General features: G+C 36.5%; 2 protein-coding genes across 3 annotated transcripts in view; one reads left to right on the forward strand and one right to left on the reverse strand.

The window, feature by feature from the left end:
* The window catches only part of cwc27 (CWC27 spliceosome associated cyclophilin), a 40,900-nt gene extending 16,141 nt beyond the window's left edge, over positions 1–24,759 (reverse strand). The window contains exons 1-11 of the mRNA XM_059538541.1: positions 24,544–24,759; positions 22,803–22,899; positions 22,570–22,682; positions 22,311–22,454; positions 21,314–21,412; positions 21,128–21,228; positions 20,652–20,721; positions 20,495–20,574; positions 20,327–20,354; positions 20,108–20,250; positions 4,982–5,082 (exon numbers count right to left, since the gene is read on the reverse strand). Of these exons, the coding sequence (XP_059394524.1) occupies positions 4,982–5,082; positions 20,108–20,250; positions 20,327–20,354; positions 20,495–20,574; positions 20,652–20,721; positions 21,128–21,228; positions 21,314–21,412; positions 22,311–22,454; positions 22,570–22,682; positions 22,803–22,899; positions 24,544–24,585 (1,018 nt within the window). The 5' untranslated portion in view covers positions 24,586–24,759. The remainder of the gene's footprint in view (positions 1–4,981; positions 5,083–20,107; positions 20,251–20,326; positions 20,355–20,494; positions 20,575–20,651; positions 20,722–21,127; positions 21,229–21,313; positions 21,413–22,310; positions 22,455–22,569; positions 22,683–22,802; positions 22,900–24,543) is intronic.
* A 287-nt stretch (positions 24,760–25,046) lies between these two features.
* On the forward strand, positions 25,047–27,315 carry srek1ip1 (SREK1-interacting protein 1). Of its 2 annotated transcripts, none has more exons than XM_059538543.1 (5): positions 25,047–25,323; positions 25,743–25,790; positions 26,228–26,380; positions 26,524–26,599; positions 27,030–27,315. In XM_059538543.1, exons 1-5 carry the CDS (start codon positions 25,311–25,313, stop codon positions 27,211–27,213), a joined length of 474 nt encoding a protein of 157 aa, XP_059394526.1. In that variant the 5' UTR covers positions 25,047–25,310; the 3' UTR covers positions 27,214–27,315. The 2 variants fall into 2 exon arrangements, with proteins under 2 accessions (XP_059394526.1, XP_059394525.1); XM_059538542.1 differs by lacking the exon at positions 25,047–25,323 and adding an exon at positions 25,398–25,585.
* Positions 27,316–27,702: the final 387 nt, after the last annotated feature.

Genomic DNA, 27,702 nt, shown 5'->3' on the forward strand with positions numbered 1-27,702 from the left:
CCTTTGCCCAGGAGAAAACGCCGGCGCTTCTGGATCATGTTTAGATATGGCTTCTTTTTAGTTTTAGCCGGCGACGGCGAATGTCACGGTGGATTGTGTTCACCGACAACGTTTTCTGGAAGTATTCCTGAGCCTTATGTTGTGATTTCCCTTACAGTAGCTTTCCCGTACGTATGTGATGCAGTGCTGTCTAAGGGCCCGAGGGTCACGGGCATCCAGTTAGTTTTCTGGCCTTGACCCTTACGCGAAGAGATTGTTCCAGATTCTCTGAATCTTTGGATGATATTATGCACTGTAGATGATGATAACTTCAAACGCTTTGCAATTTTTCTCTTAGAAACTCCTTTCTGATATTGCTCCACTATTTTTCGCCGCAGCATTGGGGGAATTGGTGATCCTCTGCCCATCTTTACTTCTGAGAGACACTGCCACTCTGAGAGGCTCTTTTTATACCCAATCATGTTACCAATTGACTTAAGTTGCAAATTGGTCCTCCAGCTGTTCCTTATATGTACATTTAACTTTTCCGGCCTCTTATTGCTACCTGTCCCAACTTTTTTGGAATGTGTAGCTCTTATGAAATCCAAAATGAGCCAAAATTTGGCATGACATTTCAAAAGTCTCACTTTCAACATGTGATATGTTATCTATTAGTGTTGTCACGGTACCAAATTTTCAGTATTCAGTACCGATACCAGTGAAAATCCACGGTTCTCGGTACTGATTTCGGTACCAAAGCAAAACACAAAAATATGCTAATACAAAAAAAACTAACACTATCACTAAAAATAAAGCCAATGCCATTCTTTATAATTATTTACAGTTGTTTAAAGTTTTTCTACGAGTAATATAATTATGAAAAACAAGTAAACAAGTTTCACCCAAATTTAATTTGTCTTTTAATTAATGAAATTTAAACACATTTAATTTTTTGGTAAATAAAGGGGATTTGCAATTAAAATTAAAACATGGAAGAAATATTGTGTGATTTATTTCTTTTAAAGTTTTTTAAAGTTTTATTAACAGTAGTAGCAGTATCACATACATTCAACTAAATAATAGTAATATTTCTAGCACAATGCCTTTATGTAAAAATTAACTTATTTTGACGGGTTGCTGTGAATACCTTTAAACTGACACTGGTTTTACTCAAATGAAACGGTAAAAAAACGGCAGATGCTGAAATTACTGCAAGTGTCACGCGCTTCAGTCTATGTAGTAGTCTGTGTTTTATATATATGTGTGTGTGTGTGTGTGTGTGTGTGTGTGTGTGTATGTATATATATATATATATTTCCCCACAATCTGTGCAATTTAAGCACAGAGAACAGTTAAACGTTTAAAACTTTTTAACTTTGACATGGCTTCTTAACTTTAAAATGTATGTTAACAAAGACATTTGACAAATTTCTGCCACTGTAATACTTTTCCTGTGAATAATTAAATCAATAAATACATATCTGCATGTCTATCAACAGCGACGCGAGCATTTCACATGTCTTCAACAGTTTAGTAAAACGTGTTTTCACAATCATTACGAAAGCCCTTCGAAACAAAACTGACAATGTACCTCTGTCAGCATTACGATTTGTAACGCTTACATTTTTATTTATTTCTTTTAAATTGTATTGTATAAGCAAAGACTGGTCACTCCACATTGCCCACAAAAATGTGGATAATGTCAACACTGTACTGGCACAAAAGACTGTTTAAGCATTTTGTCAAGGAACTGTCATAGCGCCAAATGAAGAGCACATGAGAGAATGTTAAAGCCTTCTGTACTATTGTACATCTGCATGTGCAATTTAATTTTTTACACATTCTAAATGTTAAGTTCAACTAACTAAAGATTAAACTAATGATTATGTCATCACACTAAATAATAAATGCTGTCCTTCTTGCTCATTAAGTAGGCCTTTAACATGCACTGGCTGCTGAGAGTAAATAGGACATTCCAAGCTAAACGTTAAAAAACATTGACTAGGGTGAGGGGACACACCTTTGCCCCCTGAAAACACACAATGTGAAGACAGTGATATACAACAGGGCCATTGGAAAGCTCTGTAGAGGTCAAAGGTTTGTCTGAGCAAATCTCAAGCATGCAGTAATCCTCACAAAAAGACCTAGAGCCTAGAGTGCTCTCTGAATCTGAGAAACAGAAATGGCTCTGAGCCCTGTTTGCACTTCCGGCAAGTTCTTAGTGCCTTTACCAATAGATGTTAGACTGAATGGACCATCTAACTAAACAAGTTCACTCTTCAGATCGCACTTCCTCTTCATCATCACTGATGCACAGCTCAAAAGTCCTGTGAGGATAATGTCTTTGTCATTGAAGACAGGAACCTTCAAATAGCTTGTTGCTCTTGTCTGATTTGCCCAAAAAATATTAAGTTTGCCGACATTTGGGAGGTGAAGGCACATTTCTATGGTTATGATAAATATTAGAAAGGAATGCTGCCTGAGAGAGCACAGAAAGACTTGATTTTGCAAACAGGAGAATATTGGAAACTAGACTTTAACTCTATTGTAATATCTTGACCCAGACTTGGCTTGAAGACCCACACTCCTTCACACAGTTTGAGATTCTGTTACAATCACATCAGTCAATGAGAGAATCAAATGAAAGTATGTTCTGGTCATATTTCATTTCAGTCTGAAGTGGATGGGAAAAAAAGGAACTATATTTTGCATAATGAAAAAGTCTATTTTTGAGAATAAAGTATACTTTTTTATTCTTTTAAGAAATATTCACCAGGGGGAAAAAATATTTACCAGAATTTATTAACCGGAAAAACATAAAAACACAACACACTAATTCTGAGAAAAAATAATAATAATAATTATATATATATATATATATATATATATATATATATATATATATATAGAGAGAGAGAGAGAGAGAGAGAGAGAGAGAGAGAGAGAGAGAGAGAGAGAGAAAATGAATCAATCAGAGATGCTTTTAACATTATGATTATTAACATTTAATGAAACCATTAAAATGGAATCCAAAAAATGTATGGAAAAAACAGAACTTATATAGAATATATATATATATGTATGTGTGTGTGTGTGTGTGTGTGTGTGTGTGTGTGTGTGTGTGTGTGTGTGTGTGTGTGAATTTGAGAAGAAGAAAAAGGGCCTTACTCATAGGTTAACTGTTAATAAATTGATGTTAAACTGTGTAGGTTTCATGATTTCAATTAATTAGACACAAAGGTAATGTATGCATTGAAAATAAAAATTGAAAGTGTCATATGGATTATATGCTGCTGTCACTGGGGGATTTTTAAACAAATTAAATTGACTTTAATATACTGATGAATTAGCTATCAAAAAGCAGCCATACAACTGAATATTTTGAACAATCCAATCAACATAAATGACAATGGGCCCTCTTTTAGGACATTATTGCCGCGTTTCCACCAAATTACCCGGAACATTTGTACCAGGAACTTTTTTCCCCAGGAACTATTTTTCCCCCAGACCTGTTGCTTTCTGCGTTTCCACCGCGGTCTAAAGTACCGGGAAGATTAGGCAAATAGACTGGTGACATAGGTCTACCCGGTTTCTTAAGTACGCTGATTTTGGACATGCATCCTCGGTAGTTCAGACTTTGGGCATTCGACTCGGGAGTGTGATGTCCGCCATGACGCAAATCCGTTAAATCTGCAAACAGCAGCGTACTTGATAACTTCAGTCAGCTGACCATGGCTACTGCAATTTTCCTCTCTGTAACTTCACATTTACAATCAAACGAAATATCAAATACCACTGCCTCCTTTCGTTTTCATTTAAACTTAATAATGTGTATGTATATATATATATATATAGCCATTACAATGAAACGAAATATTATATAAATTTGCCTTTTTTATTTTCATTTTAACATATAGATAAATTGAATACAGACCAAAGAAAACCTGTTAGATTTACCCAAAACGAATGTTATTTTATGTTTAACCACTAAAGAGATATCAGAGCCAGCGGCACACATCAGAAGGTCTAGCCGAGGTAAGGCTGCTTCTCGGCAGATAGATGATCACTGAGCTACCGCTGGTCGCGTGGAGCTGACCGTCTCTGAGATCGGCGAAACACATTTTTAAATAGGCCACAGAGTTGAGTTTTAAACAACTACATTCTCGCCTGAAATACTTTTAAAATTACATTTCATGACACAATAACAGTAATATTTTGAAAATGATCCGAACAAATGGTGGTTGAACTCAACCAATGCTTCGTGAACTTCGTGAACTGAAAGTTCCGGAACTTTGAAAAAGTACCACCTCGCCAGCAGGGACTTTCTGAGGGGTATTTTTTACCCGGAACTTTATTTAGTTCCTGGTTCCTGCGGTGGAAACACACCGAGTACCAGGCCAAAGTCCCTAGTTCCTGGGTAAAGTTCCTGCGGTGGAAACACACCGAGTACCGGCCCAAAGTCCCTAGTTCCTGAGTAAAGTTCCTGCGGTGGAAACGCGGCATTAGTAGAATTTCTTCTTATGTATTCCAAAGATTTCACAGGTTTGGAATGACATGGGGTTGAGTAAACAACTCCCGAACAATGACCAAAAAAAGTTTCACTGCTCTTCAAAATGCTCACAAAAGGTAAGCAATTAACTAGGCTTGTCTAAAAGAATCGACTAAATAACAGCTAGCAATGTGAAACATTTAATGCTGTCCACACACACGCACACATACACAGCAGCTTCAGATATTTTTGACATAAAAAAGCAAGGCCTGATGTAGAAAAACAAACCTCTGAAAAAAGAACATTTCAGTTGTTTGGAGGATCATGTTGACTTGATTTTGGGAGAGGTTGAAATACTTTCACTACACCATATGTGAGAAATAAATGACGTTTTCACTGTTAAAACAGTATAAAACTTGACATCTCAAAGAAAACTGGTAAGAATACAGAGCTTTCTTCAAATTCTGTCAATGAAAAGACAAACAGCTGTGATTTTGTGGCTGAGGCACTCACCCTCACTGACATCCTCTTCTTTCTTCACACCATCTTCTTTTCGCTGTTTGATTGCAAGTAATTCTTTCTTCAGCTGGCGAGCTTCTTTTCTCAATTCATCACTGTGGAAAGACATTCAACCGAGAGCTGGAATTAATTTCCAGTCTTGGAAGGATCACTTTCTCAATAAGTCTTTCAAAATGTAGAAGGCAAAAACATGTTACGGAAGGAAAAACATGTAGCATACTTTTTAAGCAAAGCAGTTGAAGATATTTTCCTGCTATCGGAGATAAATCATTCAAGTTATGAATAAAACATTAAAACAAGTTAACATGGTCAACAGCCAAATCTTACATATATTCAAAAGACCAAATGTTTTCAAGCGCAAATTGAAATTTAAAAACATTAGTCTACGAAAAAATAAACCTTGGATGTAGCTAAGTCATCACAGACACAAAAATATTTCAAACTGAAATTTTTCAAACATGAACAGCCATTCATTTGTCTCTTAACAAAAGAGCAAAAACCTCATGAAATTCAGTGATTTTTTTTGTAAATGTGTGTAAATACTTCCATAAGCCTTCCTCAAAGTTATTTGTTCAATCAAAAAGAGCTGCTGTATGCGTAAGGTTTCGCAAGAGCGAACCTCGCGATTGTAACTAAAAGTCAAGCAGGAGAAAACAAGAACATTTCTCAATGTCTGCAGGGTGCTGATCTTCATTTATTATTATTATTTATTTATTTGAAATGGTTGATATGAAAACACAATCCTCAGGGCAGCACACAGGATATGAGCATCTCCTCAGCTCCGGGGTTTCCAAATGATTAAGCTTTTCATTCCACAATTAACAAAGGGATTGAGTGTTCACAAAAAAACACGGGAATAAAACCAACAATTACCTTCGGCATAGTGTTCCAACGTGTCAGAAACAAATACGTGCATTAGAAGTGTAAAATTCTCTAATAAATCATGTGGCGCCTTGGTAGATCAAAAGTTCAGCATGTGTTCTGGCACCTCAAGAAAGGATGTTGTGGCTGAACCGATACACCTCAACCCCTCCGAGCTCAAACAGTGAGGTCTTACTAAGATCTTTAGCATGGCTCGGGAGCTAATCAGTGCTCTTTACCTGGCAACAGAAACCTACGTCTGCGTCAAAACTGGAGAATATCAATTCATGTAGACTACAGAGCTCTTCAAAATGAGTATGGAAATAATTTGGCCCAATTCTGACCTGAGGCTGAATTCAAACAACCTCCCTAAAGAAAGAAGACTTGCAGATGAGCTCAAATGAAAAATACCTCAATTGCATTTCATTGCACTACCTTTACACTAAAAATCGTAATAAGTGCACACACTATTTAATAGTCACACTGAATGTTGACGAAAATGGTTGCAATTATAAAATTGCATAATTAGGTCCATATTTGACTCATTTTTGCAGAGCGGTTACTAAATTTAGAATTCGGCACAATCATGTCTATTCTTAAATCCCAATCGATGCTGTTCAGTTGATGAATGAACAGTACATATAGTGCGCCTCCCATCCCCCAAAAAATCGCTTAGCAGCTTTGTGTGTTGTTAACAAAGTCTCAGATTTAAAATTCTGTCCATTTTATTAGGAAATTCAAGCAATAAATACAGTTTTGGCGCCCTTTAGATCACTGTAGACACCTCAGATCAAGAAAGCGGCAGCACAAAGTGTTTTTGCTTAACAAGTGTGTACTCGTCTGCATGTAATCAAAGGCATAGCAAAAGACTCGTGACAGTTTTATTTTGAAATTGATGATCCTTATCCTTATTATTTTATGGTTTTTAATAATTTTTTTAAAGAAAATAATCTTAAGAGATAAGACCATTCTTAGGACATGTTTTGGGGAATACAAAAGTATTCTTAAAATTATTCTTAAATTAGGAAACAAGACAAAATTGGAGTGAAGAGGAATTGGAGTATTAAAGGAACACTCCACTTTTTTTGAAAATAGGCTCATTTTCCAACTCCCCTAGAGTTAAACAGTTGAGTTTTACAGTTTTCGAATCCATTCAGCCAATCTTGGGGTCTGGCAGGAGCAACCTGTACCACAGGTGCAGTAGGCGCATTGATATTACACAGCGCCTGAAAATATTCCCCAGCAACTCTGCTATTGCTGCAACTACACAAACTAGCTGGGACTATTTTCAGGCGCTGCTTAATATCATTGCACCTGCTGCACCCATGATACAGCAGCAAAGTTCCTTGACTATTACTCCAGAATGAGATTATAGTTCCTAGCTATATCGGCCTAGAAAATTGCAACTTTTCATTTTCCGTCGGTCTTAGTACCCAATAAGGGTACTTAACTCTTTGGTCATTTTTGAGCGAGATCCTAACGGTCTAATCAGATTCAATAATCTATGCTAAACTAAGATAAAAGTGTTACCGCAAGACCCGGAGATCAGCTGAATTTATTAGAAAATGGTAAAACTCAACTGTTTAACTGCGGAAAATGAGCCTATTTAAAAAAAATAAAATAAAAAAGTGGAGTGTTCCTTTAAGAATATTTAATTTGCAGGTGAAGGTGCAAGGTGAAGGTGAACAAAGTTTGAGCCAAGAGCTAATGGCTCAACCACAAAGAGTGGCCTTGACAATATTCCTGCAGCATATAAGAAAGAGTAGAGAAGACTGTCACAACATTAATGTTCTACTAAACATCTCCTTTTATGTTGCATGGAAGAACAAACTTCATATGGGTTTGAAATGTCACGAGTCTGAGTACTGCTTTAAAAAATCTTGGCAGATATATATTAGGTTGCATGTTTAAACCACATGGGGGTGACCAATGAACTACCATTTTGCCTTTGAACGAGGCATTTTACCTCAAATTACTCCTTGGGGATTATTGGTTTGAAACCACAATTGAGCAACTACTTTAAGATCATCCTTCTGGCTCCTGCTCCATGGTCGCTTGCAAAAATAAAGCACTGTCACAAGTGACAACAATAAAATTAGTTTACACTGGTCTTAAATCTGAGGTAATCTAAACTCCACAAAAATGAATCTTACAGCCAGTGCTCTTGTTCAGACAATAAATGCAGATGTCACAGGACAGCTGATAAGGACAGGCCCAGGCAAACACACACTTCCAAGGTGTGAGGTCCTCTAGATAAACTGCCAAGCGAGTCTGTGAGAGGAAGTTGCTTCCATGTGCAAACAGTGCCCCCACCCACATCTGCCTTTCAGAGAACAGATTCTTCTGGCAGCTCCCAAGACAGCATCTTCTATTGGGGTATAATAATATTTTCATAGGACTTGACAGCTATGTTTTGATGCCAGGTTCTTACATGGCTACAAAGCACAGGTGAGCTGCAGAGTCTGGGCCTCCAGCCCAGAAACACGTGAGCCATTCAAACCCGTAACAATGCCTGCCTTTGTTTCATCCATCTGCTCCTCTCAGCTGACATACATTCTCTCAGGCAACTCCTTTCTGTTACTCCTGTTGAACCTTGGATCCCCAACCTCCAGGTTCCTAGTCTCTAGGTTCTCAGGGGACAAAAGTAGGGCATCGTAGATGATTTAAAGGTTGACCTTGTAGATGACCTCTTCTCAGTGTCCACACTGTTTGAGCACTCAGGTAAAGGGACACCCAATTGAAACTGGTATTTGTTTGTTCTCCTCTATGGGTCTCCAGTCCTGAAAAGAGTGCATCACCTTCAAGCGAGCCACTCAGCAGCATTCCACTGCTGGAGATCTTGGTATACACATGATTACAGAGCCTTCTGTCTTGGTTAAAGCTGACAATCTCATTTCCTGCACATGTTTTGTTGGTATATAGAAGGACAGTTAAAGGGATAGTTCATCCAAAAATGAAAATTCTGTACTAGTGCTGTCAATCGCTTAAAATATTTTTACTAAATAAATCACAATTTCTTTCTGAAATTAATCGCGATAAATCGTGATTAATCCCAGCTAACGTTAAAGTTTTTCAATATATTTTACATAACAATAATGTCACTTTCTTCAATTAAATTTAGAAACAATCGTTTTTTTATGACTGAACGCAAGTATCACTGACACCAACTGACGTCTCAGTTTTTTCCCCTAACGTTTAAACATTGACTATAGTCATTCTTTTCTCGTCGTTTCTTTTTGTGCTTTGATATGAAATGATACAAGCTACAGCGAGGGCTGACGTATATGTGTGTGTGCACTTGAAAAGCACGCATTACAAGCAGAATACCGTTTCCGTACTTGCTTGACTTGCACCTGTTGCTGAGGTAAAGTTGGAGCACGCATCTGAAATGTCTCCCAATTGATGTGGTCGTAAAGATGCTCTACGACTAAATAAACTATTATTTAGCAGTTGTGAGTAGGATGGCCAAACCTAGCTACGCCTCTGTGTTAATTTCGTTAAACATTTTTTTTTTATTAATCAACTGCGTTAATACGTTGGTTTTGACACCACTATTCTGTTCATGTCGTTCCAAACCCGTAAGACTTGTTCATCTTCGTAACACAAATTACGATTTTTTTAGATGAAATCCAAGAGCTTTCTTACCCTTCATAAGCAGAAATGCAATGGACACATTCAAGGGCCAAAAAGGTAGTAAGGACATCTTTAAAATAGTCCATGTGACATCAGTGGTTCAACCGTAATGCAATGCAGATACAAGAATACTTTTTGTGTGTAAAGAAAACAACAACAACAACAACTTTATTCGACAAATTTCTTCTCTTCAGTGACTATATTAACAATGTCCTTGTTACCTTTCTGGGCCTTGAACGTGGTAGCTGTGTTGCTGTCTATGTAATAGTCAGGCTTTAGATACAACTAGTTAACCATTTTAACAGTTTTGCAAGCCATGCTGGTCAAAACCATGACAGATTGTGTTGGAATGAACAAATAAACATTTCAGCAAGAAACAAGAGAAGACGTGACAATTCCACAAGGGTGAGGAGTTATCTATTAGAGGCCTACTTTGACCCTTGGTCGGAAATGAGCAGGCCATATTGGGGAAACACCTCCAACTAAGTGATAATTTTGCTTGCCTGGACATGCTACCATTTACCAAACAAGAGAAGCATATCCTAGGCAACAGCAACACAATGGGCCCCTCAGCCAGATTGCCAGTAAGAGTGGAGAAAGCTGAGAAAAATGCAAAGAGAGAGGAACACCTGCTAATTTACTCCTCAGGGCTCAACAAATTCATCAGAATATCCTTTTGTTCTTCAAATGGAGTCCATCTCCACCACATTTGCTTACTAATCAAAGTGTCATGTATGTACGTACGTAACCTGTACATAAAACCTGCTTTATTGCATTACTCTGGCGGGAAACAAACTTACAAGGGGCAAAAACGTTTAAAATATCTGTAACACTTTACTTAAAGGCTTTATGTATAATGCATTATTAAAGTAGTCGTAATGCATCAATTATACCTTGTAATTCACATAAAGCATTCTACAATCTCATAAATAATTTTGTAACCACAGTTAATACATTATGAATTTTAAATTTGGTTATAATTATTTATGACAAGATGTAATGTATTACAACGCATATTTTGAATAATTGTAATGCATTATACCTTTTAATAACTCTTTATAATGCATTATACATAAAGGCCTTAAGTAAAATGTAACCAAAATGTCTATTGTATTAAACTAAAGGCCATTTGCAAAAACACAGCCATTATGTACTGATTCTTAAAAGCCAGTATGACCAACCAAATTTTGTATCAGATTAGACCAATCTACATTTTTACTAAACTTAACTTTAAGTTATGACCTATAAAATCATAGCTCATAACTAAAAAATCATAACGAAGTAAAGTCTTCGCAGTTTATCCAACCAGGCCCAGATGTGTTATTGTTCATGTAGACACTAATTTTAACTAATTTACTCAGAAAGATTCTTTAAAACTGTTGCTGAAAAAAGTAGTCGCGAAATACTGAATCGAGTAAAAAGACACAAAACAGCAGCCAAACCATCCATAGAAAGCCATTTCTACAGATTAAAGTAACTGTGATCCTGATGTTTAGAAAATTAGGCAATTTGTCTAAAATAGCAAAGCTATTAATAAGCAGCACTGCGCTGAAGTGTGATGGGCTGTTTAAAATAGCAGAGCTGTGAGATATGCCCTTGGTAGACAGCAGCGCCAGATAAAAAGGCATTTGTTAACTCAAGAAAAGAAAAGAACATTGTGATAAAGTGTCCTTGTGATAAAAGGAGGAGGGGATGAGAGTTTATTAACGAGTGAGCGCTTTGAAGCGGAGCCAAAGTGTGCCCACTGTCTTGTGGCCTCATCAGCCAGGGAGCACAGACATCCCCCCTCAGCCAACACAATGACAGCATTCACCAAACCCTCTCGGGCCGCCAGCGGGGAAGAGACCGTCATTTCACAAATCAGACGGGAGAGAGGGTTTGCTGGACGAGACCTGACGCACACATTTAAAGTCTGAGGAGCAGAGGAAAGACTTTGTCGTCACTCACGGCTCTCCAGACCAGCCAGAGATTGTCGCTCATTCAGACAATTCAAATAAGCGAAACCCGGGGAGCTCTGGATGATTTACTTTTCACCGGCCAATCTTTCTCATGATTCGAGACTTCAACATTTAACCCTGGCCCCTCCACCAGCCTGCCGTCGCGGTCCAAAAAACGTCTCGCGAGTGGGACGTTTTTGATCTGTTTTTCCAAAACGGACGCAGAGTGGTTCCTCGCACTTTGCAGGAGTGGAATTACTGTTCCTCGATTTCCACTTGTACTGATTTTGACTTTTACACACGGTTCAGAGTTTTATAATCAAGCAGTATAATCTGGAGAGGGCAAATGTCTTCAAGGTCTTGAAGCAGATTGTTAAAGCAGAGTCGGTGTATAATAATCATACGATATCGAGTTTCAAAGAGGATGGTTCAGAATATTAGTTTTCCAGGTCTCCTTCTGACTTAAATGCAAAGTCTACCTATATTTTTTTAAAAAGGAGCCTGAAAATTTTAATAACAGAGTTCCATAATAAATATTAATGATGGAGTTGATGAGTCAAGTGGTGGCCAAACACATGACATAAACGGCAGAGCGCAGAAATTGTAACCATAACAAAGAGGCTAGGTATATACTGCGTCCTTCAACCACTCGCTTGCTCACAAATTAACAAATTGTACCACAACTAAAGCTCCAAACCACAAGTATGTGTGTATCACCACAAGTAAACTTAACAAAAATGTTGAGTCCTTGCTGGAAGTCAAATTACAGTTTATTAGTAGGCATTTGCGATTGCAAAGCACAATGGTGCATGACCTGCTAATAATATGAGAACAGACAGTTTGGTATTTTGTCAGTGAACTCTATAATCTCTACATTATAAAGTGACAAATATTATAAAGCTATCTACTCTGAAATGTGGCATCGAAATTTGAAGAGCAGACTGAAATGATCAGAAAACTGGCAGATTCATTGGGATTCTTCAAAAAGAAATGCAGAGCAGTAGGGTGCTACACACCGAAATAGCATAAGATCAGGCAAACGTTTGAGCATACTACCGTTAGATTTTCTGTTACAAATTAAACTTACGCACAAAATTGGAATATTGCATTAAACATTTGCGAATAAAGCACCGTTTCCCATTCCGAGAGTTGAAGAGAACAAAATCGTCACTTAACTGATTAAGTTGCGCTAAATATCACGAAGGAAAATTAAATCTGTTGCAGTAGGAGAAGGCACTGTATATAATAATTTATGTATACAATAAATTACAAGCTTTAGAGTGCGCAGACAACAAAATGTAGTCATGCTATCTTATTTTTGGAGCCTGTTGTTTGCTTACGGTAACTATAACGAAGCACGAGACTTTGCTGAAGCATTTTAGAATGACAAAACCACTATTTCAGATGCTGTGCAATGAGATCGGCCCATTGGTTGGTCCAGTTTTATGCTGTCCCATTGCAAAGTCACATCTTTTTTGAATGTGCATTATGAAATTTATTCGGTAAGTGTTTCCATCATAGTTTGTTTGCATGTTTTTATCAGAAATGTATCCGACTTAGTGAGCGCATATGTTTTTTATAAGCATTTTTTGAATTTATGCACATCCATCGAGCATTTTTTTAAGGCAATATACCAAAATGCACTTAAAAATGGGTGGATGGTTTTTGAACTCACTGATGTGTAAATGTATACGGTCATGTGTTGATACATTCATTTGTTAGAGGTTAGAAATTTGTCCAGAATTCATCTTGCAGCTTAGTTTTAAAAACACGCTATTTGAAATCATTTCCATAGGATACCAAGATATTTCAATCTCACAAAATAGATTTTTTTATGAGATAAAACTGCTTCTATACTTAAGTATTAAAACAGCATGGGCGTTTGGGGCTCTTTAATTTACAACAGTGAACAAATAACAGAGATGCTCCATTAATTTCTTAGCTCTGCTCGGCTGCACGTCAAAAGATCCTCATGCTGTAGTCTGGAGCCGCTCCGTCAGACTGCCTCACACAGGGCACACATGCTACAGAGGGCTGCAGATCCGTGACACAGCTGCCAAGAATTAGATGATCCCTTTTGGCCTCCACACAAAAAGGGCCAGTGCTTTACTGATCCGGGTGACCTTTCCCTGAGAGGCTGATACAGCATCGGATTATGATGTATGACAACTGACAGGTGCGGTCAATTAGAAACAGTGACACTGCACCCAAAAGTCATCGTCTTTGGTGCATAATTGCTTTTTGGACTCTCTTGAAAGAGACATTTCCATTGTCTCAAAAGGCAGATAACGACAGGAGTCCACTTAAGTTTATTCAGTAGTTTGATGGATTCACATGGCTGCAAATCCACGCTACTGTTGTAAGTTCTCCTGCCCTTCACTGACATAGATCAGAGGTCACAAGAACAGGAGAATTACTGCAATGTCAAGGGGTCCTTGATGAGGCCCTTCAGCTAAAAGGATGCTGGGAGTGCTGTCTGGACAAACTTTAACATGAGGAAATAAAACGTTTCAATATGAATACCTTACAATAAAGCAGCACATGTTGAAGTCACCTTAAAAATATTTGTACCAAGTGTTTATATAGAATGCTAGTAATAATAATAATAATAATAAAATGACAAGAACATTTTAAATATATAACGGTAATATGCTTATTGAAATATATGTAAATTAAATTGTATTATTAAATTGTACACACACACACATTTATATATAAATTATTTTTACACTTCTTTTTTACATTGTGAATCTTTTGTACATTTCACAATATGTAAAAACATACATTTTAAATGAAATTTCTATTTTATTATACTGTAAGTTAATAATTCTGTTTACTATTGTCCTTTTTAGAGCTTCTTTAAAGCAGAATTGAATTTTGTTTGCATTATTGAAAGCGGTTTTGGCACAATATGTATAGTATAAAGAGCTATATAAATACATATGACTTGAATATGATGAAGAATTGAAGAATTTACTCGCTATACATAATATTTATTATAGAGTTATTTTGTTGTAATGTATTTATTTAATTTTAATTATTTGTACATCATTTATTTTTTTACATACTTTTGTTACACAGTAAAAATATATTTAATTGCAATTTAAATAGACAGAAAGAGAATACATTTATTGAAATACATTTAACCTGTTAACTGTCACCCCGTCCCGTATACGGGATGCCTACGTTTACTTCACTATATTACAATTAAATCCTAATCTAATCATGAACTATATATCATTGGAAAGGTCTAAGACTCCTAAATAGATATTTTTCTTTACCAATCTTTTTTTGTTAAAAAATTATGTAGGAAAATAAATAGATTAATTTATAGCAAGAGTGCACCTCAAAAACCTACATCATAGCAGGAGTTCTGACCTGTGTCAAAAAAAAAGTCTTCTGTGTTTGTTGCCTTTTTCTCAATCACATTTTAGAAATCATCAGAAATTATATATCACTTGAAAACTTAAAATCTCAAAATTCATCCCTTGAAACCCATTTTAAAATCAAACATTGAATTACCATGAAAATGGTACATCAATATCATGTTACAAAATGCTTTCAGTCATGAATTATAAAAATGTAGGTTTGGATCTTGCACTTTCAAGTCTATGTTCAAAAATGTGACTGTTAACAGGTTAATTTATATTTTATTAAACATTTAATTATTATTAGGGCAGGGCAAGTTAAAGCTTTATTATAACGTTAACACAAATACTACCGACAATTATTTTATCGCACTTTAACGTAGTTTTTTATTAAAATGAATGTCTGTTGCTCACTGGCACATACAGACAAATCATGGGTCACAGGAGGGGATGCTCCCGATCAAATTATTTAGGCTAAGCATCAACATTCACAATCCACTGTTCACTGTTATTTTTAACAGAATAGACTGCAATGAGCTCGTAATCATGACTTTATAAGGTGAAAAGAGATCACACTAGTCAAACGAACCAGACTTTGGGCATCAAACGCGCTCCAGCACGGTTAAGTTTGTCTAGTGTGAGCACACCCTAATTATTCTCCCGCATCCCACACATCAAGTGTTGTCCCGCGCCCTAGGCTACAATAAATATTTTAACTGCTACTATGTAAAAGGAACACTGCTTATTTGTTTTAAGTGTTTGCAAACCAAATGTTAAAACACTTGTGTTCATATAGCAGTAATATAATACTTTTCAATGAAAAAGAGTGCACAAATCACTGCTTTTGAAAATGCATTATTAGTTTTGTGCATAAAAATGCGATTAAATCACAGACAATAATGCAATTAATCGCAATTTTAAAAATTGTTGTATTTTTTATTAAGTATTATAATATACATTATTAAAGTTACATTTACTATAATATATGCAATTGACATTTGATTATTAATAATACTAATAATGCTGTTTTTATTGAAATATAAGCAAGTATTATTTTATTACATGTCGTCTAAGAAAGTGTCAGGTACTTGTTTGCCTATTCTTTTGCCCAGGGTTTCACAGTTTTCTCGCTTGAATTATGGCTATGGTAAATCACTCAGGTTTAAATGAAAATATTAAGAGCGTATGGCTATATCCAAGAACCATATGGAAGCACTTTGTGTTTTAGTTGTGCCCTGTCGTGTTGAGTGTAAGTGGCGGCTACCATCTGCTCTGTGTGGTGATGCCGGGACTCCCATCAGCATGCTGTTTTATTCATTAATGCCACCTCCAAGCCAATCATACAGACAATGCTAAGCATTTTCTATCTTTTTGTGGACAAAACTGAAAAAGTCATCAATATTTAAGATCACACATAAATTTCCAGATAAAGAAAAACGTTTGATTGAAGAATCCCGGAAGCGTTCTTTTAAACCCCGCTGAACTTGGTAACCGAACAGTACAGAAAGCCAACCAGGAAATGAAATACTATCTTAAGCAGTAGACATGGATCCAGAAGAGCTAGATTTCAGCTCAAGCCTCGCAGACTTATTCCTAGCAACATCAGATCCGTCCCACAGCCTGTGCTTCCTTCCAGGTGACTGGCAACCAAAGCTTCTCCCTTCCCCTGTAAGCTCCTGTAAGCCTGAGTGGGAGAGAGCTCTGGGCTGCAACAATGCTCTCTTTGTCTTGCACCAACACTCTACCTACCAGCCAACTCTTTGATTGTGAGCCAAGACAAACCACTGTGTTGGGTTACAGTTCTTATAGCCAAACACCATGCTTGCGTTTAATATACTACAGTCGTTCTGCATTTTGTTTCCTGTCAATCAAAGCGCTGAGACTCGGTGGGTTTGGCCATTACTTCATTATGTAGGAAAAGAAAAAAGCATGTTTATTATGATCGGAAAATTATCCAGACACATAACGGCTGAGATAAGGCAGGTGTGCTTCCAGAGAAGGGGGCTTGCGGGGAAGGGTTCTCCTCCTTTAGCGCCTCAGTCAGTGGTGAGGTTATGAATCCTTTAATCCCCCTGTTTTCAAAGGTCACACGCTGACTTCAAGGATCACATGAAAGAGATGCGACTGTGACAATGAGTCTGATGTGAGAGAGGATCTGAGAAATGGGTTTTAAAGACGAGACGGTACAAGGTTTGAGTCTATACAGGGAATTTGCGCTCTAAAATTTCCCACAAAAATAAGAAACCTCAGTGGAATCGATACCTGAATATTTGGTCACAGTCAGGGATTCCCTTTATCTAAAGAAGTACATTTTGGCAAATAAATTGCCATAACCTCTCACATAAATTTGATATGGAAATTAATTTTGTACACCCATAGTTTACCAGGAACAAATAAAGCTTAACTAAGTGCATTTGATACAGTTATTCACAACATATCAGTACCATACTGGTTAGAGGCTAATATCACAGATTTATTTATTTATTTTAGTTTCAGATATGCATTATGAAATACAAAAAATGTAACTGTACATTACTGTTCAAAAGTTTGGGGTGACTTTTTTTTTATAAAAATTACAGTAAAATCCATTACTGAACAAGTTTTGTGAAATATTATGGCAATTTAAAATAACTTTTTTTTTTGAAAATATTTTAAAATGTACTTTATTTCTGTGATCAAAGCTGAATTTTCAGCATCATTAGTGTCACACGATCCTTCAGAAATCATTCTAATATACTGATTTGCTCAAGAAATAGTTCAGATTATTATCAATGTTGAAAACAGTTGTGCTGCTTCATATTTTCATACTCCAAAGAACAAGATTTCTTTGAAACAGAAATCTTTTGTAACATTATTAATGCCTATGCTTTACATTTTGTTCAATTTAATGCATCCTTACATAATAAAATTATTAATTTTATTTAAAATATAATAATATAATATATAAAAATAAATCTTACCGAACTATTTTTGATCGTTCATCATCATATAGTGTTCACTAATGTAAACTAAAAGACACTAACAATTAAACAACGCTGTTAAACAATCTTTTGCAAATCTTGCAAAATCACTTTTCACATTTATTTTATTTTGACAAAATAGTGTAGAATTTTAATGTAAATGATTCATCAGTTATCAGCTGTAACATGAAAATGAATCATTGCTTTAACAAGAACAGCAAGGGGGACTGTGAAGTGCACTTTTTGATAAGCAATGGCCCAGCAACCCCCCAGACCATGATTGTGACCAGTTTAGAAAAAGCAAACATTAAACATTTACCTCGGTCAGTTTTACTTTTCTCATCAAAAATCCTTTGCTTTATTAAATTTGTAAAGAACTGACCCTTGACTATATTTAAGAGCTTATACCTTAAGGTCATTATTTGTGGTACCATAAAACTACGAGATTCTTTTTCAAGGATTCCTCAAACTCATTGGTTTCCAAATTTTAGCAGCGTCTCTGTTTTTGTAAATGAATGTGATGATATAAAGCATCTTTGGGCGCAGAGCAAAGTCAACGGCAGCTCTCGAAGAAACGCCACAGTGCCAGCTTTCAGATAAAAATGATTCCAGAAGCATGTTTACAATTAATTTCTCCGATGTAAGACAGAAAATGATACGGTCTTGTGTCTCAGGAGGAGGAGTGCTGGGGTTGCCAGGTTGGCCGTTTCCCCTGCCGTGGCAGATATTTGTGAGCCAGATATGTGCTTCACCTTGAGGGACCTGGCCGTGTCCAGTGAGGATGCTGCATTCAACTCTACTGTGGGCTTTATGTATTTCCACTCCGTGCTCCTCTTGGTTTTTAATCTGTGATTTAGCATGAAACTATAAGTTATAGTTAACAAGTACTAGCAATTGCCATTCATACAGCTAAAACCTGCTAGAAAAAGTTTAATATTTATTTATTTTTTTTAGTGTTCCTGTAGCTCAATTGGTAGAGCACTGCACTATCAAGCGCAAGGTTGGGGGTTCGATTCCCCAGGAACACATGATAGGTAAAAATTGATAGCCTGAATGCACTGTAAGTCGCTTTGGATATAAGCGTCTGCTAAATGCATACATTTTAATTTTTACATTTAATTTAACTTCAGCAAACACCAAAGCAAGTTCTATCTATATTCTAGAATGACTAACTATGATAGTTTTCATATTTGTACTGAATTAGCATTTTCTGATCATCAACGTCTTTGTGATTTGTGTGTTGAGGTATGTGTGCATCTCACTGAAACTGATTTAATATATTTGTTGACAAGGGTTATATGTTTTCTTTTAGTTTTAAGAGTGCTCTTTGCATTGCTAAATGCTAAACAATTTTCAATGGCCTTAACAATAATTCTACAATTCAATAGACTGTTTGGTACTCTTAGAAGAACAAAAGTGCTGAGGCTGTCAGTTGTTAGAGGAGTTAACTAAACAAGCTGATTGTAATAAGTTGCATTGTTTTCTGAAGTTCAAGGTCAAAAAATGTTTACAGCACTGACCATGTCTTTTTTTATTCAGTGTTTCTCATATAAGCTTGAAGCTAAGATGATGTGTCAACATAATCCTTAAGAAATGGGTCTCAAGGTCTTTAACATTAAAGCATTGCAAATGGACAAAATCCATAATAACGCTTCCTCCTGTGAAAAAGTCCATTCCCTGCTGTCCTCCTCACATCAAAAATCCACTTACATATTGGTTTAGATCTGTTTCGGACTGTTTTCACTTGTAAATGGTGCATGATCTGTGCATATTTCTCTCCTGATTCAGAAGACTTTTTCACTGGAGGAAGCAAAATTATGGATTATGGATTCCAACGGACTAGAGAAAGATCGTTTCAAAGCAGGGAATAAAAAAAATGTGTTTGTGTTGTATCAACCAATCCGATTCATCTTTACTGGCCATATAGAAACAATATCATCAATAAGAGCTCGATCCATTAAACAAGCAGAAATATAAAAATGTGTCATCTTACATAAAGCTGTCATATTAACCTGGAATAGGAAAGAAATATTTAATAAACAGGGGTGTGAGGCTGCAGTCCAGATCAGGGGAACATAAAGAGCACAAAACATTGTCAGGCTAAAGCCAAAGGAGCTCATCCCCGTCCCTGAAGAGAACGAGTGTCTGAACTTTACAGAGCAACAGTGCCTTCTGCTGGACACTGCTCCATCACATTACATACAGCAGGGCTGAGTTCAGCTTCAGCACGCTTGCACAAGTTTCTAGCACTCGGAAACACTTTGATAAGCTGGTCGAGGTGTGTTAGAGCTAAACAATTCAGAAGCAAGATTGGGGTTGTCCCTGATGTACAGATGAAAAACCCCAAGATAAATGGCACACCTGCGTGAAGTCTTCTTCAGGGTGTCTGGATTGGACGACTTCTCCTCCGTCTTGTCTTTCTTTAGTTTCTGTGAGATGTTCTCTCGGATCCTCTCCCTCTCTGCTTCACAATCGCTGTCGTCCTCTGAATCATCACCTGCATCCTGGAGCGGATAACAGACACAGACTGAAATACATCCTCAGAAACACTGAACCGAACACAAACCAAAGAGAACGTACCTCAAAATCATCTCCGCCACTTTGGTTCCTTTACATACAAAAAAAAAAAAACCCACAAATTAAACAGTTTTCACATTAATTATGCCTTACATCTGCATTATGAAACAAAGCTATAACGACGGAACGCAGTATTATTTCTGTGAAGTCTACTTGATTTTGTTTCCTGACCTGTCAACGACAGGAACGGAGCTCAACTTGGGATCATCCTTCAGCAGGTCATGACTGCTTTTGCTTTTTCCTTTCAAGGTCTGCAAGGATAAATGAAATAATGTTGAGAGCACCTACATATATAATCATTGAATCATCTCATTGGACAGAAAGCTACCTGGCTGACTTGATTGACCATCTCCTCATCTTCCTCAGCCTCCTCACCAAACGACAACAAGTTAAAATTCCTATAGAAAAAATATCCTGGTCAACATTACATTACGGAAACATTACAGCAACAAAACTAAGACATTTTTATAAATGTAATAATAAAAAATAAAAAACAGAACAAATAGTGATTTGCTGTAAATCTATGCATGATTATTATTTGTCATATCAACTCTTCACTTTCTGTTTAAAAGAAGCTTGAAAACAAGCAGTTATTGTCATAATTATAGAAGAAATATAAAAAATATCCTAGCTTATGTGACCTTCAAACATCAAATTCGACAACAGGAAGAGTTTGAGTCAAAAAGCTTAAGAACCACTGGAATACGTCACTTCACAGACGTTAAACGCATTGTGAATGCTTCGATCGCGTTGTCTTTAATGCTGGTATCTATAAATGAAAGAAATAGTGTACTTGTGACATACTTTGTTGCTTTGGACTGTGATTTCTTCCCTTCTCCTTTGTTTTTCTCTTTTTTAACTTTAATTTCACGTGGAATGATGTCATCAAAGGGAGAATGTAAGACCTGCACAAAGCCAACGACTTCATTTGAAAACAAAGGTCAATAAAATGACAACGGTAAAGCCAGCTGATGATGGGACTGAATGAACCTCTGTGGATCGAATCTTGTGTGGGTTGAGCGGCCGCTCGTCTTTGTCACACTCCACCTCTGCTAACCTGAGCAAGTTATACACCGTGTCTCCTGTGACCTGCAGCCGAAGCACAACACACACTGTGAAATCAATCGAACAAAAATAAGAAATAAAACTGATTATCAATAAAAACAGCAACATATGCTTATCAACACTGATGGATAAATGAGTAAAGGTCCTTGCACACTGAGGTGTATGCATTTTTCTTTTCTTTTTTCATATTCGAAATGCTTGCTACGGATGCAAAAAAGCAGAAAATCAAACCTGATCCAATTTTTTTATGACGGACGGCAGTTTGTAAACATGATTGACATAACTTGAGGTCGTATTTATTTTCTAACGTGTGAAAATGTCAGACTCAAGTGTGCAAAGACCTAGTTCATAGAAAAATTACATTTATTTTACTGTACACAAAAAATTCAGGTCCTGTAAAAATTTTTATATTGCTGAAATTCTCACCAAAAGCTGAATTTATCTCACACATACAGTAACACTGTTAAATATCATTTACCATCTAAAATATTGGTTTTCTATTTAGATTTACTTTAAAAATGTCGTTTATTTCTGTCCTCAAAGCTGTATTTTCATCATCATTACTCCAGTCTTCAGTGTCAAATGATCCTTCAGAAATTATTATATTATGCTGATTTGCTGCTCAAGCGACATTTCTGATTATTATCAATCTTGAAAACAGTTGTGCTGCTTCATATTTCTCTGGAAACTGCGATACCTTTTTCAGGATCCTCTAATGAACAGAAAATCGAAAAGAACATATTTTGCAACATTATAAATCGGTTTAATGCCAATCCCAATCAACTGAATACATCCTTGCTGAAAAACAAACAAAAAAAAAACACTAAATTTCTGTTTTGTTTTGTTTATTTAGCAGAAAATCCTGGCCTACTCTCATTTTTGGGAAACTATCCTTTTAAATGGGTCATTAAATATTCTTCACCTTTCCAAAAATGGTGTGTTTGTTGTTGAGCTCATCGGCCCGTCCGAGAGTAAAGAAGAACTGGCTCCCATTATCATGAGGCCCTGCGTTTGCCATCGCAACCAAACCTCTCCGATTGAAGCGCAATCTGGTGTGAAATTCATCCTGCATTGAAAAAAACCCAACAGTTAAATACAATAATCATGTTTTCCTGCACATTCTTATACATATGCCAATTGCACATCCACTTAATCTCGTAAATAACAAAAGCAAACCCAACCTTGAAAGGGCGCCCATAGATGGACTCCCCCCCCGTCCCAGTGCCTGTCGGATCTCCTCCCTGAACAATGAATTCTGGCACCACACGATGAAAGATTGTGCCATCATAGTAACCTGCAAAACAGAGGGGAATGTTTATGAGGAGTATTCAAGGTGTTTGATTTAAAAACATGATATTGTGACAAGTGCCTTGTCTTGTTTGCATTTTATGTCTCGTAGTATGACGCCACCTACCCTCCATACAGAGCTGAGTGAAGTTCCTGCATGCCTTGGGAGCTTCCTTAGACCAGAGCTCTATATCAATATCACCTGCGGAGGTCTTCAGCAAGACCTGTGACAACAAATCAGTGTGTCGTTACACAGATACAATAGGTTTGGTGCTTTTCAGTGACATTGGACACAGGAAATGAAAAAAAGGTATACAGAGCAAATATAGCCTACTGCATTATATTTGATAAGCACACTTCTAATTGACCTCTAAAGTATTAACGTAATCAACACTTTGCTTAAGAAAATACTGGTTCACAATCTACTAAATGCTTTATGCCATCTGATTGATAATTTATAAGAAGGCATTTTAGTATAATTCATGGTCATCTTAGGTGTCTTAGCTGTAAAATCTTTACTGATTTTTATGAAGTAAACACAAGAATAACTTTATTGCTGATGTTTCAACATAAACTGTTAATGGAATTAAGCAACTTAGGTTTCCTTGATTATCCATGCAAAATATATATTTGACTCTGAATGAGGAATGGTTGTTGGTGCCAGACGGCTGGAGTATTTAAAAAACTGCTGATCTGCTGGGACTTTCACGCAAAACCATCTCTAGGGTTTACAGAGAATGGTCCAAAAAAGAGAAAATATCCAGTGAGGGGCAGTTGTGTGGATGAAAATACCTTGTTGATGTCAGAGGTCAGAGGAGAATGGGCAGACTGGTTAGAGATGATAGAAAGGCAAAAGTAACTCAAATAACCACTCGTTACAACCAAGGTATGCAGAATACCATCTATATAATATATAATAATACCAACACACAACACATCGAAACCTGAAGCAGATGTGCAGGGTGCTGCTCCTGTCAGATGAGAACAGGAAACAGAGGCTACAATTCACACAGGCTCACCAAAACTGGACAATAGAAGATTGGAAAATTTTGCCTGGTCTGATGAGTCTCAATTTCTGCTGTGACATTCAGATGGTAGAGTCAGAATTTGGTGTAAAGAACATCTCAACTCTCAAGGGTTCAGTCTGGTGGTGGTGGTGTAATGGTGTGGGGGATATTCTCTTGGCACAATTTGAGCCCCTTAGTACCAAGAGCATCGTTTAAACACCACAGACTACCTGAGCATTGTTTCTGACCATGTCCATCCCTTTATGACCACAGTGTACTCATCTTCTGATGTCACAAAGCTCAAATCATCTCAGACTGGTTTCTTGAACAACACAATGAGTTCACTGTACTCAAATGGCCTCCACAGTCACCAGATCTCAATCCTTTGGGACGTGGTGGAACGGGAGATTCGCATCATGGATGTCCAGCTGACAAATCTGCAGAAACTGTGTGATGCTATCATGTCAAAATGGACCAAAATCTTTGAGGAATGTTTCCAACACCTTGTTGAATCTATGCCATGAAGAATTAAGACAGTTCTGAAGGAAAAGGGGGTCCTACCCGGTACTAGCAACGTGTAACGTTACCTAATAAAGTGGGAAGTGAGTGATTGTGTGCGTGTGGGTGTGATGATATAGATATATTTTTTAACAAATGTATAATTTCATAAGTCAAGCTTGCTAATAACACAAAAATGAAGTAAATGTAATAAAAGGACTAACGTTACGTTGTTTTAATAAAAACGTACAGTGTTGCATGAAAACTATAAATAATACAAATTAGACGAAGAATGGAGTAAAATATGTCATCTGATGGATGTTACATTTCATTATTTTCCATGAATATGAGTTTGAAACTCACCTTTCCATTCGTGGGTGGCTCTTGAATATATATGTTGCTCATCTTTAATGCGTATTATCTGGGTATATTTCCCTCAAAGCTGGTTGATAACAAACGTACAAATTATACGCAGATATTACAAGAACATAATAAACACGTCCGACAAATATGAAGTGTTTTCTTCTGTGATGTTTTCAAGCGAGATGTCACGCCGCCAGAGAGGATCAGTTCCTCACTCCTCCACGGGCTTAGCGCCCTCTACCGGGACGGAGAATGGATAAATATTAATATATCCTTTCAAAAAGTATTATCAGAAGATTTAGAATTCAAATAAAGCATAATAAACGTTTTCCTATCTTTAAATATGTAATTCTAAATATATAAAATCGGAATATACAAGTGTAATTCAGGCTTCTGAAGTACTTGTTGATTGTGTTGTCAGGTGGAACATGTTACTTTTCTCCGCGCTGCTTAAGACGGACCAATCACAGTCTCTTTTGATTACAGGGTTTTCTTTAATGGGTTTATAAAACTTCTTGGACAGGTTTTCATTTAGCGTCCTTAAAGTCTGTTCTCTTTACACCATTGAGCTCTTTATTTGTTATCTCGCTGCCGAACGAGTCTGTAAGTGGAACCACAGAGTAACTTCCTCGACGTTTCCAGTCGGAGCCTTTTACCCAGCGGATCGGTTTCACGGTCTATGGGTTTGAAGAGCGGTGGAGCAAAAACAAACGAGTTGTTTTGTTTTGATCTCTTATAATTTAAATTAATAAACTGTCGATGGTGTCATGGCTGTCCCAGGTATGTGTTCGCAGAGATGAATGGGTCGTCCATTAGTTTTGATGAATGTTGTTGATGTGCTTCTGGAATGTTCTGGAAACTCCTTCTCTTCATTAGCATCGTTACTTTGTCAACAACAGAGCTGTCGCTTTACATCAGACACAGATCCTTGTGTTTCAGATTTCAGATTTTAATCTCAGTTGTAGGTAACTGTTAACTAATTTGTAAGATATATTTTCAACAATGTTTAATATAATGCAAGCTGCTCGTTGTTTTATAAATGGTGAGATAGATACCTTCTGAAATCTTTGTAGATTTGGATTAGACATCGATCGGAAACGCGTTTTCTGTCAGATAACGTTAGTGGCTGGTTTTGTGATGTGTGCTCATGAATTCACATCCTGAAGCGATACTGAATGTGTTTTTTTGTTTTCTAACAGGTCCAAACAAAGACAACATCAGAGCAGGCTGCAAAAGATGTGGATATCGTGAGTGTGATCATCATAATTTCTGTCTGTTCTATCTCATTTGTTTCTGTCTGATTTCATGTTTGTGTCTGTTTTGGGGTTGTGTTTATCCGTCTGTCAGTATATGTTTATTTTTGTCTGACTCTGTCTTGTCTTTTCTGTCTGTCTATCATCTGTTTACGTGTCTATCTATCCATCTATATGTCTGTCTATTTTCTATCTATATATCTCTATATATTTGACTGTGTCTATCGGTTTTATCTATCTATCTAATTGTCTGTTTATCTATCTATCTATTTTTTGTCTATCTATCTATCTATTTAATTGTCTATCTGTCTATCTATCTATTTAATTGTCTGTTTATCTATCTGTCTGTCTGTCTGATGTATCTATCATTGCTTTTCATCCATGTGATATTGATTCTTTCTCTCCTTTTCTTCATTCATTGTTTTCTTCAGCTGGTCATCTGACATTTGAATGTCGTAATTTTGTCCGTGTGGATCCGAGGAAGGACATAGTTTTGGACGTGAGCAGCACCAGCAGTGAGGAGAGTGAGGAAGAGGAGCAGGAGGCTGTTAGCAAAGAGAAGGTCTTCGGCAGCCATTCAAAAGGTTTTTCCATCATTACAGACTTAAAGTGCTTGTTTCTACCAGTTCTGTCTCAAGTCTTCCTGCTTTTTGTGTATACATAGATTTGACATGTTTTAACTGAGTGATAATATTGTTGATGATGATCCTTTGTCGCTAAAACACAGGTTCTCATGAAGATTCTAGGAAAGAAAAACACAAAAAGAAAATCAAAGACAAATCTCATCGAAAGGCCAAAAAGAGGTACACGTGTGATCAATCATAGCACTTTTTCACTTGCTTAACATAACAGAAGTGTATAAAATACACTTGTAAAAGTTTATAAAAATGTGCTTTGAATGTTGCATTCAAAATGATATATCTACATATTTATTTTGATTAACTACATGCAGTTTTTTTGTAACCGTTTTATTTTCTCAAACTGGTTATCATGGGTTTCTTATCGGTGCACTTGATATTCCATGTAGAAAAATACAATACAGATATTATAGAATGGATAAAAGAATGAATATATATATATATATATATATATATATATATATATATATATATATATATATATATATATATATACAATTTAAACAATTTTTTTTATAGTGATATGAGATTTTTGTCTATTTTAGGTGTCATTACTGTCATGTTTGATCTGATATTCATGATTTGATACTCTCAGGTCTTATTCATCGAGTGATGATGGGGAAGAAGTGAGCAAGAAGAAGAAAAAGCACAAGGGCCACAAAAAGAAAGGGAAAAGGGAGAAAAGAGAGAAAGAAAAGAAACATAAGAAAAAACATCAAAAGAAAGACACAGACTCTTCCTCCTCTGACAGCTCTTCTGGATCCTCAGACACGGACTGAAGCTTTGACAGAATCACAGCTGGAACATAACTATAAAATACCTTCTGCCAGACACATTTGTACATAACACCTTTATACTTTAGAAATAAATTTTGTCTTTTATACTTGCCTCTGAGAGTTGGAGTGTTTTTTTTCCTTCTTGTTGTTTTATTTTTTTGTGATTGTGTACAAATGAAATTAAAACAACCCACAATCCTTCATGCGAATACTTTTACAAAGCTTATGTTTTTATAATGCTTCAATAGAACGAATGAAAAAAAAAATGACACATTTATTTTACATTAAAGTGCCATGGGTAATTAACTCTTAAGAAATAAATAAGCATGAAAAAATGTGAGAGGTGACCTGGCAGCTTTACTTATAATTTAGTGATCATTATACAAAACATCAGACTGCAGAATGGCACGAAAGCCAATGAATAATAAAATGCAAGGTCATACTTTCCTCTGGTTATTTCACAGTATGTAATTAAGTCTTTCTGCTCATAAA

This window comes from Carassius carassius, chromosome 45, assembly GCF_963082965.1.
Source record: "Carassius carassius chromosome 45, fCarCar2.1, whole genome shotgun sequence".
Taxonomy (NCBI): Eukaryota; Metazoa; Chordata; class Actinopteri; order Cypriniformes; family Cyprinidae; genus Carassius; species Carassius carassius.

Bases quoted from the DNA above. Each gene is read 5' to 3' on its own strand.
- srek1ip1 (XM_059538542.1), top strand. From the start codon at position 25,546: ATGTTTAATATAATGCAAGCTGCTCGTTGTTTTATAAATG. The intron at 25,791-26,227 runs GTGAGTGTGATC...TGTTTTCTTCAG, and splicing joins CTGCAAAAGATGTGGATATC to CTGGTCATCTGACATTTGAA. The intron at 26,600-27,029 runs GTACACGTGTGA...TGATACTCTCAG, and splicing joins CATCGAAAGGCCAAAAAGAG to GTCTTATTCATCGAGTGATG.